The 12494-nt window shown below is 32.2% G+C and overlaps 2 protein-coding genes across 4 annotated transcripts; one reads left to right on the top strand and one right to left on the bottom strand.

The window, feature by feature from the left end:
* Nucleotides 1-3332: 3332 nt before the first annotated feature.
* On the top strand, nt 3333-5452 carry LOC115991781 (photosystem I reaction center subunit III, chloroplastic). Of its 3 annotated transcripts, none has more exons than XM_031115696.1 (2): nt 3333-4158; nt 5170-5452. In XM_031115696.1, exon 1 carries the CDS (start codon nt 3467-3469, stop codon nt 4142-4144), a length of 678 nt encoding a protein of 225 aa, XP_030971556.1. In that variant the 5' UTR covers nt 3333-3466; the 3' UTR covers nt 4145-4158; nt 5170-5452. The 3 variants fall into 3 exon arrangements, with proteins under 3 accessions (XP_030971556.1, XP_030971557.1, XP_030971555.1); XM_031115697.1 differs by having other exon boundaries at nt 5210-5452; XM_031115695.1 differs by having other exon boundaries at nt 3337-4158; nt 5207-5446.
* A 1786-nt stretch (nt 5453-7238) lies between these two features.
* Nucleotides 7239-10687, bottom strand: LOC115988799 (LOB domain-containing protein 4). The gene is made up of 2 exons (XM_031112412.1): nt 10261-10687; nt 7239-8109 (listed from the first exon to the last, which is right to left on the bottom strand). The coding sequence occupies exons 1-2, from the start codon at nt 10435-10437 to the stop codon at nt 7771-7773; spliced, it is 516 nt and encodes a 171-aa protein (XP_030968272.1). The 5' UTR covers nt 10438-10687; the 3' UTR covers nt 7239-7770.
* Nucleotides 10688-12494: the final 1807 nt, after the last annotated feature.

Raw genomic sequence — 12494 nt, forward strand, 5'->3', positions numbered from 1 at the left:
AAAACCCTTTTTTTTTCTTTTTTCTTTTTTTTACATTTCAATTTATGTTTGGTACATCCTATATTCACATAATAGGGTTCTTTATTTACTTTGAATTGGGGATAGTCTATTCTATAGTGAATGTCAAATTTATATATTATCAAACATTTTGGTCTATTTGGTCTAATTATGAAACATTTCAGTCTAATTTATATATTTACTCTCTCTCTCTCTCTCTCTCTCTCTTATCTCTCTCAATTTTTGGCTTGATATTTATTTGAGTTAATACTTGATTATTTTTTAAGTAAGAATTTGAATTTATATCAAAACACAATCTTGGTTATGCTAATTAAAGATCGACATTAGGTCTATTTCAGTCCACTTCATCTATGTGGTCCAATTCGGTCTACTTCAGTCCAATTCATTCTATTTCGGTCCACTTCAGTCTAATTAGATTCATTCGGTCTATTCAATCCAATTTGGTCTATTCAGTCCATTTTGGTCCATTTGGTTCACTTAGGGTTTTTTCGATCTGCTTTGTTCAATTTAGTCATGTTTGGACCGTTTTAGTCCATTCCGTCAAATAAGGTCCATTTGGTCTACTTCAGTCCATTGGGTCCTACTTTGATCCAATTTGGTCAATTCGATCTATTTCAGATCACTTTAGTCCAATTTAGTGTACCTACTTAAGAATGGGAAAATACAAGTTTGGATTGATAGTACTATCAATTATTTGAGTAATATCAATTGTAATTGTATCATAAGCTTTGATTATCATAATTATTTCTTTTAAGAGAATGTGAATTTGAATAGTAACTTTGAAACTTAAAATTTTTAATTGTACCAAAAAAGAAAACTAGGAAAATATAATGCATAATAAAAATAATTTGAAGAATATGGAGCATTTCAATATAATTTTTAGAGAATAAATTATACATATTTAGTATAAGTTTTTATGAGTTTTAATTATCATATATAATAATCTCTTTTAAGAGAATGAAGAATTTGATTAATTTATTTAAATAAAAATTATGCACACGCACGCTCACACACACACACATTTATTTATTTATTTTGCTTGAAGATATAATCAACTTTACTTGAAAATATAATCAACCTCATGCAATTTATTTAAAAGTAATGACATTAAAACAAATGAGTAACAACCTTAAAGATTAGATTTGTATATCAATAGCCTTCATGTTAGAAAGACATTCACTTAAATTTAGCTAGACCAAAGTGGACTGAAATGTTACGTTAATCTAGTTCAAGAAAAGTGAAGTAACAATAAATGCTATACTTAAAATTTAAGATATTATGATTTAGAGATCTATATATTTCTTTAATACGTTTTGATGCAAGATGCAGAAGCGTCAAGAAGTAGAACATGTCTACTTCTAGAAAATAAGAAATAAAACACATTTCTTTCTGAAAATAATCTTGAATTCATGAGGGTTCCTTGAATCTTCAAGGAGAAAGGGTTTGGAATCTACCATACAATGAGAAGACAAAAGTCTGAATTTTATTGATTGAATAATTGTTTCCAAAAAAGGTGTACGGACTTAAGGGCCCTTTAAAGGGATCTGTAAAACTTGACAGACAAAAAAATATATTCTAAAATAACTTCTAATTAATACCTAACCATAAAGGGAATCAAATTTGATCTAAAAAGTACTAAATGCACCTAAAAGCAAGGAAATAAATCACCTAAACCTAAAATAACGTTTTTTACATAAAAAGTACAAAAAATAATAAATTACAATAATTAAACAGTAAATCGTGTCCTACATCACATTTGGATTTAGAATAGGTGCCTACAAACCAAAAATGTCTTTTCTCTATATGTAAGTATACAAAAATGAACTGAATTGAATTAAAGTGGACACAAATGGATCGAATTGGACCAAATGGAATGAAGTGGACCGAGTAGGACCGAATCGGAACAAGGTGGACCAAATAGGACAAAATGGACCATATAGGACTGAAAAAGATAGTGGACTAATGTGGACCATATAGGACGAAAGTGGACTGAATAACAATGAATGGATAGATTAGGACCAAGGTGGACATAATGGACTGAATAGGACCAAATTGGATTGAATAGGATAAAAGTGGATTTAATAGAACCAATGTTAGCTAAATAGGATCAAAGTGGATAGAATGGACTGAATAGGACCATCAAGTGGGCCAAATATAACAAAATTGAATAGAATGGACCGAATAGGACTAAATCGGACCGAATGGTTTGAATAGGACTGAAGTGGACAAAAGTGGACAGAATGGACCGAAAAAGACCAATATAGACCAAATGAACTAAATAGGACCAAAATGGACCGAAGAGAACCAAAGTGGACTGAAGAGGACAGAATGGACCAAATAGGACAGAATAAAACCAACGTGGACTGAACAGGACTTTTGAATATTTATCAATTTTATTTCATTTTTATTGCTCATATTTCTAATTTCTAATGTCTTTTTTCTTTTGTATTTTTTAACTCAAAACTAAAGAGTTTATCCCAAATATAATAAAATTTCATACTTTTCAACTCAATAATTAATGAAAAAAAAAAAAAATGAAATTTTCAGCTAAACTTGAAAAGTCAACCCACAAAAAAGAATCAGTTTAAGGCTCAATTAGTCCAAAATGGACCGAAGGGGACTGACATTGATCGTGTAGATTGAATTGGACCGAAGTAGATCTAACTGGACTAAATAAAAATTGTTTAATTTTTAGGAAGAACAATTATCTTAAAAAAAATTTAGAGAACAAATTATACTTTATTGTAAAATTAAAAAACAATTATTTATTCCCACGTGTCGCGTGAGTCTGTAACTAGTAATACATTATCTGTAAGAAATATATAGTTAAATGATTAAAATTACTATTTTCTAATAGCTTAAGTTTTGGGGAGAATCGTTAATTTAATATAGTATTAGAGTAGGAGGTTTTGAATTCAATCATTGTCTCCTTCAGTCTACCTTTAATTTAAAATATTACGTGTTAAGTCTTACCTATATATTAAAAATGAATTTGAATTTAATTAAATTTATCATTTATCAATAACTTAAACTTTTGAAATAATTAATAATTTAACATTAATACTTGACTTGAAGTTCATTGCATTATCAACAAGTTCATTAATAATTGTTTAACACTGACTCAAAAACTTGGTGGAAAGAGTTGTGCACCAAAGGCAAGCTAGCACTTCTCTTATCCACTCAAAACTTTAATTTCCGAGATAGATAGAGAGAAAATCTAAATGAGCCCACAACCAAATAACCCCTAACCAATTACAAACATCCAACTCAGACTTCTACCTCCATCCGCCTTATCCACCCTCTTCTTCTTCCCTCCACCACCAATCTCTCCTAATCCTTCAAAGAATCTAAAAACCTTCTCTCCACACCCTTTGCTTCACCTTCATCATCAACTCCTTCCCATTTCCCACTCAACAAACACTTCCATAGAGACATAACCAAAACAAACATGTCTCTAACCATCCCCACGAATCTCTCAAAACCCATTTTGAAGCCAAAGTTGAGCTCTTCACCCATCCCGAAATCAAGGCCTACGATTGTATGCAGCTCCCAAAACAGCAACCAAGATGAGCAAAACACAACTTCACCATTGAAGGCCTTCTCAGCTGCACTAGCTCTCTCTTCCATTCTTGTCTCAGCCCCAGTACTCCCAGCCAATGCTGACATCGCGGGTCTAACCCCATGCAAAGAGTCCAAGCAATTCGCCAAACGTGAAAAGCAACAAATCAAAAAGCTTGAGTCCTCATTGAAGCTTTACGCACCCGACAGTGCACCAGCTCTGGCTATCAAAGCCTCAGTAGAAAAGACAAAGCGTAGGTTCGACAATTATGGAAAACAGGGCTTGCTTTGTGGGTCTGATGGGCTTCCTCATTTGATTGTGAGCGGTGACCAGAGGCACTGGGGTGAGTTCATCACTCCTGGGATTCTGTTCCTGTACATTGCTGGGTGGATCGGGTGGGTGGGTCGGAGCTACCTGATTGCTATAAGGGATGAGAAGAAGCCAACCCAGAAGGAGATCATCATTGATGTGCCTTTGGCTTCGAGTTTGCTTTTCAGGGGTTTCATTTGGCCTGTGGCTGCTTACAGAGAGTTGGTGAATGGTGATCTTGTTGTCAAGGATGTCTAAATTCATCGTTTCAGGTTTGCTTTTTATTGAAGCCTCAGCCAATTTAGTTTTTAGTTTTTACTTGCCAATGTTTCACATGAGTGCTGAAATTCAATAGCTAGATTCTAAAACAACAATAACTAATCATGACTGTAATCATATATAATATAATAAGTGAAAGTATAATTAGTTTTTAATTGTAATATAATTTTACGTCAAAATGTTCATGTGCCCATTTTATATAGGATGATCACCTTATTCATCTAAGAAAGACAACCTCATCATCACTATTATTGAATATTTCCATTGGTAAACACAGGTTGCAACATACAACCTAATAGGATAGTTATGCCCAAAATTTCAACCACCATTCAAATCTAAAAACATTCTTATAGTTTTTCTTTCTTTCTTTTTCGGGTTAAAAAAATCATATGTTTCTAGTAGTTGTGGTGATGCAAAAATTAATCTCAATAGGTCTACTAATGCAGTAATGCCACTGTTTCAAAATCATGCATCTCTTTATATTCTACTCTTGGACTAAATTTGGTGGATAATGCTAGATAATTGATAATTTTGCTAGTTAATCCTACTAATGAAGTGGAAATTTAAGATGGGGATTCAAAAGAAAATTTATATATATAGAATTCATGAAAATTTGCTTGTTCATTTAACAAAATTATCCTGGATTATAATTCTCATGGACATCTCAATTCTCACGAATTGCAAGAATTTTAAGTAGAAAATTTCTATTGTTAATTTTAGAAAATAAATTGCTTATCAATTAACATTTATATTTATGAATATAGATATTTAAAAATACGGTATATATTCAAATTTTATGTATACCAAACAATAAAAATTATCAAATTTTGGGAATCCTAATTTATAATTTCTACTTTTTGTGAATTTAAAGTAAATTATAATTGTCAGAATTTGAAATTTTTAGCAACCAAACACTGAATAGGTCTTCAATCCACTTAGCAAGATAATATAAAATAATATACCAAACAATAAAAATATCAAATTTGTTACTATTGCTGCTGCAGAATAAAGACTTTCTATTTGGTTATTTTTCTCCAACAGTAGCATGGGGTGAAGAGACGCAGTAGAGGGAGGTGGAGTGCTCGTCTTGGGAATTTGTTTGAAGGAGAGGAGTGGTGGAATATTTCTTGTATTTAACTTGTAAAATGTTACTTCATTTTATGAGATATTGCTTGTGCTGGACATTTTAAACTAATCTTCTTTACATTTTTAGCCAGTGTAATCAACACCAATGCCAAATATCCCACTGAACCAGCCCGAACGGCCTAAGTGTTCATTGTTTAATTTCTTCACACGCCTTCTGTTTTGTATGTGTTGATTGGTTGAGACGATGGAAAAATACGAAAATTAAAAAAAAAAATTATGATGGATAGAAAAATAGAAAAAAATGAAATATTTTTGTTATTATACACACCCTATTACACAATTTTACTTACACTTCTGAAAATCACTAAAATCATGACTCGAAGTCACAATTTTTAATTGGGTCGGGGAATCTAAGATCATGCGGCTTGTCTCATCAAGAGCCACTCAGCTAGTGATTGTCAAAGTTTTGTTCACACCTCATCCATAATGTCTTTGTAATGGGGCGAGAGCCTCCATAATTCTTGTTGCGATGCTCCTACGCAAGTGCTAATGAAGTCGTCCCTCAATTGGTGAATTCAGTACTCATAGAAACTTCTGGTTTGCGGTTCCCTACAAATGACACCAATTATAAGTGGGTAAAACTAAAAAAATAAGTAATGATTTTGTCTAGCACATATGTCCGAAGTACTAGGATTCACACATGAACAAAATGCAAAATAGTGAAAACCTACTTATTAGGTTGGAGACGAACCAATGGGGCTAGTTGGAGGCTTTCCAAAGAGAAAGTTAGTGATGAGTTTAATAAAATAAGTTTAAGAAAAAGAAAAAATTTTAGTTTATATTGTATTAATAATGTAAGATTTACATTGTAAACTAAACAAATGTTTACTGTTGTACAAATTTGTTTAGTCTATAATATAATATTTGTATTACTAGTATAATGTAAACCTATAATTATCCTTAAGAAATATGACAAAGTAGTAGTGAGATAATAGAGTGCACACCTTTCTCTAACTTAGTATGCTCTTCTAGAAATTTTTGAGTGGGAGGCTAAAATGGGAGGCTAGTATTATAAGATTTTTTTATAAAAAAATTATAATAATCTGTTTTCAACTTTTGTTAGTGATTTTAACAGTGATAAGCTGTAGTGAGGTGAATATAATTTATTTTTGAAAAATAAGAGGCTTGTGTACAATTCGAAACAATGTAGAGGTGAGTGTAATTTTAATAAACTTCAAGGAAAGTTAGTACAATTTTTCCTTTGTTTTCTTTGGTCTATGCCTTGCTGCATTTGTTCTAAATAACACTTCAAAGTTTCCGATCCTTGTAAACTTTTAAAAGGGTGCAGGTCTAAATTTCCATGCTTAAGGGACGTTTAGTAACGTTGTTTTAATAATGTTGTTTGTATTATTTGGAAATACGTTTGAGTTGTGTGAAAATGTGTATAATGTTGTTTAAAAACTGAAAACATTTGTCTAAACACATGTACCAAACAAGCCCTAAGCTTTTCTCAGAGATTTTACCTTTTTTTAGATTTTTTTAAATTAAAAAAAAAAAAGCCTTTTTTCTCAAGAAAATTAAGAAACGAAATAAAATAAGAGAGAGATAGAGACCTTTATAGCTCAACTGACACTTTTTGGTATTTCTAATAGAAATTTCTCAGATTCAAATGTCCCCACTCCTAACTATTAAATTATAAATTAAAATTAAAATAATTATTGTTATTATTAAATAAATGAAAAAAAGGGGAGAGAGAGAGAGAGAGAGAGAGAGAAAAGACCAACCAATCTCTTTGATTAAAAATATCTCTCAATCAAGCCATTTTCTACAGAGGAAATTGAAGGATAATTCAAATGTATTTAATTAGTGTGGCAGGTTAATCAGGAGCTTTTGATTGAGATTAATAAAAAAAGTAATCTTTAAGAGAGAGAGAGAGAGAGAGATGAACTACAAGTCCACAACTAATAAATATGTCATGGTAAAATGGAAAACCCTGAAATAATTAAAAGTAGATACCACCCATTTATACTCCCTTGCTATTAATACCCAAGGCATCACTTAGAATACATGGAAAATTTTCTTGTAATAATCTGATCACAAGTCCGCACTATATAATTACTAAACATATATAAGCTTGAATTATATTTACAATATACATATATAAGTTAATCATAAACACCCATTTCAAACCAAAGCGGGCGAATGGCCTCCGCCACTGCTCCTGTCACTGCCACAGCCACAGCCACAGCCACAGATGCCGCCACTGCCACCACCACAATTATCCCTACCAATACATTATATATTTCTTGAGACGGTTTTATGGGTGTCTCTAATACATTTGGTGGGTCTCACGTGCCTGTAGGATTCACATGTCATGAGAGGGACGTTCCATAAGATCATCTCATAGATACTTTTTTTCTTTACTATTGCTGATGTATAATAATTATATCAAATTTAAATCCAACTCAGGGAGACAAAAATTAATCTAGAGATAGGAGGCATGACCAGTAGAAATTAAACTAGCATAACCACATTGACTCTCCCAAATTGGCCTGATCCACTACCGTATCCATGTCAAAAATGGGCTTGACTTGTGAGCCCATGAGCCTTGATGATGGCGAGCCGCTACTACTTGGGCTACCTGGCCCGACCCCATGGTTGGGCATTGATGCAGTCTGTCTCACCCGCAAGTGCACCACTTCAGCCTGAGCCAGAGCCAGTTGGGTCTGGAGCACATCAATTTGTTGCTGTAGAGATGAAATGGCACCAACACACCCATACACAGGGTCACGAACCCTTGCATTTGCTTCATAAACCATGCTACTAACTGCATCACCTCGCTGGTCCACTGGCAATTCCTGTTAATTAAGATTCACAATTAAAATTTCCTCTTAGCCATGGATCCAATAGAATCAATGTGTAACCCAAGCCCAAGCCCAAAAGATTTTCAGAGCTAGATATATATATATATATATATATATATATGTCATGATCATATCATCTTGGTTTCTTAAAAAGCTTGTTTTAGTCTTTTATATATGCCCATGTATCATTCATGTATAAAGCTTAATTCTAACTAGTCTAAAGTTTCTTTGCTTCCTTCTTTTTGAAGACCAGTTACATGATACCCAACTTCTAGAATTTGGTTTAATTCTTTTTCATTCACCATGTGGAATATATATTTAAGACTTTCTTTTAATTTTCTTTTTAAACAATATTCTTTTCGGTAGGGTTTTTTTTTTTTTTTTTTTTTTTGATTATGTAAGAGGTAGATATTATATGGAAATCACAGGGGGCCCAGATCTAAAAAAGGCGTGCCCGATTGACATTTAGTTCTGGTGTTTTTCAATAAAATAACAAGACTATATAAGAAACAACTTCACGTGATTTGGAAACATCAATTATATTATATGTATACTATTTGTATAAAGATAATGTAAAAGACTAAAGATAACAATTTATTTTGTTCATAAAAAATATGTTTCGGCAATTAGTGATCCCAATTCCAAAGACATATTTCCTCAAAGTCGCTGAACTACCCTTGCCCTTGATGCCTCGTCCAGCAAACCGTCAAGCATGGTCCACGTGGACAGAAAAGTGATAGACGGAGAGGGCATCACTCTTTTCTAATTTCTTGTCTTGAGGGAAATTTTGTAGAAAAAATAAAATATAATTGACAACTCTTAAATAGTTTTACTCACAAACTAAAATTAAAATACAATCGTAAAATCAACCCATACAGCCAAAAAAAAAAAAAAAAAAAAAACACAAAAATTACTAACTAAAACTAAAAAACTCACTGAATTAGTAAATCCCAATTTGAGAGAGAGAGAGAGAGAGAGAGTTTTTATCAAGATTTGGCAACTCTTAAATAGTTTTACTCACTAACTAAAATTAAAATACAATCATAAAATCAACCCATACACCAAAAAAAAACACAAAAATTACTAACCAAAACTAAAAGACTCACTGAATTAGTAAACCCCAATTTGTGAGAGAGAGAGAGAGAGTGAGAGTTTTTATCAAGATTTGGCAACTCTTAAATAGTTTTACTCACTAACTAAAATTAAAATACAATAATAAAATCAACCCATACACCAAAAAAAAAACACAAAAATTACTAACTAAAACTAAAAGACTCACTGAATTAGTAAACCCCAATTTGTATGTGTGTGTGAGAGAGAGAGAGAGAGAGAGAGTTTTTATCGAGATTTGGTACAATATCAAGTTTTTTTTTTTTTTTTTCTCAGAACAAACTATGATGAGTTAGTGAGATTTTCTAAAAACAGCACACAAACTGGATTCTTTCTTTCACGCAATTTGGTTGCAAACTAGTACGACAGACTTCATATTTAAAAAACTAGTATCACTGTCACAGTTGATCACTTGGAGTACTAAACACATAATTGGTAGACATTACATATCTTTTACTCAATATTATCATATATAACTGCATTAATTTGCCATAAAATTGTAATAAAATTTGCCATACCTAATTCATAAACCCCTACAAAAGATATGGAGTTATGTACACTTGAAGAATTAGTAAAAAATAGTAGGGTTGGTAAGATGTCTACTTTTCTGGTAGGGAAGACTTTTTCTTGGGTTATGCACTATTTAGGAGTATGTAGGAATGACTTCAAATGTGAACTAGTTGGGGATATTTAGCCATCAATATAATAAAATTACCGTATACAAACAAAATTTACAACAATTTCAATCTATTTACCAAGAAATACTATCTTATTAAAATGAAAAAGTTGCAGACTTAGTGGGTCCACAAGTGAGGTGCAAATTATTAAATTTTCATTATGAAAATAATAAGATTTTCATGGAATAATTTATTAGGACTTCAACCATTTTTTTTTTCTTTTTTTAAGTTTTAGTCTTTGTAGAAAATTTTCAGTCTTTGATTAAGAAGTTGCTTCAAAAATAAAATAAAATAAAATAAAAAACCTTATAGTCTTTTTCCAAGAGAGAGTTTATAGTATGAAAAGCTAACTAGAAACCTGTAACATTTTGTTGACATTGCTGGCACCAAAGACCTTGTGTACATTAGCAAATTTCTGGGGATCATCTGCAGGAAAATAAGGAGCAAAAACACAGTCTTGAGCACACCTTCTCCTAAGAAGCTTGCATGCTGCACAGGGTGAAGGTGCACCTTGTTTCCTGCCACTCTCTTTCATGCTGTATTGTAGTAGAGTATCACTTGTTTCTTAATTCCAAGGCAAACCAAAAACACCCCCAAGTCTCAACTGTTAAGGACACAACTTACAATTGTAAGGTACTTTGGCTGAAAGAAAAAGACAAAAATTAAGGCTATCTAGTATTACAAGGATAAAAAGAATCTAAGAGGAATTGATAGAAGAAGAAGAAGAAGAAGAAGAAAAAGTAAGAGAGAGATAGAGAGAGAGACGAGTGACAGAGGAAAAGAGAGGGGGGCGTGAAGGGACGAGGTGGTGGGCAATATATAAGCCAAAGATGAGGCAGAGGGTAATACATCTGAGATGGGTCCCAGCAAGGAAACCCCTTTAGATTTTGATCCGACCAAAAACACCCTGTAAATTGACATGACACCTTTGGCGCCAATTTTATATAACTTTCTTTTGTGGTGCATATTTTATTATTTTGTGAAAAAAAAAATACTACATTTTTTTTTGGTAGAAATAATAATACTAAAATATTTCTATAGTTTGACCAAAAAGGAATTATCACATATAAGTAGGGAACTAAAATTGAAATTGCAAAGACTCTAATGGGTCAATACTCAATGGTAAAAATCTATAAAGTAATAGTAAATTCCGTAACTGCTTGTACTAAAAAGTTAAAGTGTGATTTTGTGTAAAATGTAACATATATATGTATATATATATATGGGTGCATGGTTTTAAAAATATATAGGACCGATTGGTGAATTGGAAACAAAACTAGTTTTCAGTGTTTTGGTCTAACCTAGATAGAAGTAGTGATCGGATTAATGTCGTTATAATTAATTTATGCTTATGATTTTGAAAACTGGAATAGTCAAAGAATAAAAAAAAAATGATTCGATTTCTAATTGAACCAACAGTTTTTACAATTGAACCATCGGTTCTTACAATTTTTATCAAATCGGCTAAAGATATGGTTCTCGATCGAAGCGGTTGGTCCAATCCGATTTTTAAAACCAAGATTATGCTAGATCACGATGAATGACATAGTGATATAGATATTCCGTTAGAGTGTAGGAGAGAGAGAGAGAGAGAGAGAGAGAGAGAGAGAGATCCCTATTTACCCACCATTAGACTCCCAAATTAAATGAATCCTAGCAAAAACCCTGGAAAAATTGGGCCAAAAGGAGCATAACCTATAATAGTAATATTGGTCAAACATAAAATCAACGCAAATGAACCATTTGATCTTCCCAATACTCTCATTTCAACTTCAACTCCATCTCCTTCTATGCTTTCTTCTAGTTGTTGTTTAGAGAGAAAGTCCTTAGGGTAAACAATAATTATTATTCATCACTCACTAGTTAACATGCTACTCTATCGACAATCTCCCTTGCAGCCTTGTGATTTGCATTGATCTTAAACACAACCAAGCAATTGGGTGACCTTTTTTGATGCAAAGATAAGTGTTGTCATTGTAGTTGGGTTTGTTTGGGTGTGTGACATTGAATGTAGGGAATATATATGAAATTCCTAGATTTGTGAGAAGCAAAAATTTAAAAAAAAAAAAAAAAAAATCTTCAAAGAAAAACAATCATACAAGACAATATTTATGTGATTTAGCAATTTATTTACGTCCATGGAGTTGCAGTGATTTCACTATTCACAGGAAAAAAAAAAATACAAGAAGTGGTAGTACAATTTTCTCTCTCAAAACAAAATACCAAACCCTAATCTCCAAACAATAGGTTTTTTATCTTACACACAGGATTTACAATGGGCTAAAAATTGGCCAAATTTTTTTCCCAAAGGCTTGTCCATGAGCACTTAGGATCATAATCCCATTAAAAACAATGGACTAAGCCTCAGAAAAAATTCCATTAAAAATTGTAACACTTTTATATTAAGTTGGATGATCAAACAAAACTAGGCTCCATAGCCCAACATTAAAGTCATTAAAGCAACTAATACAATGATGGACTTGTCCATGGAGACTTGATCTTGGATTTGTTGTTACGGATTCAATGTAAGTTCCTCCGTGATTGTTATCTTGTTGATTCTTTTGGTGCGGTTACATGTGCTAATTAGGACTC

The sequence above is a fragment of the Quercus lobata genome, chromosome 5 (genome assembly GCF_001633185.2).
Source record: "Quercus lobata isolate SW786 chromosome 5, ValleyOak3.0 Primary Assembly, whole genome shotgun sequence".
In the NCBI taxonomy this organism is placed as follows: domain Eukaryota; kingdom Viridiplantae; phylum Streptophyta; class Magnoliopsida; order Fagales; family Fagaceae; genus Quercus; species Quercus lobata.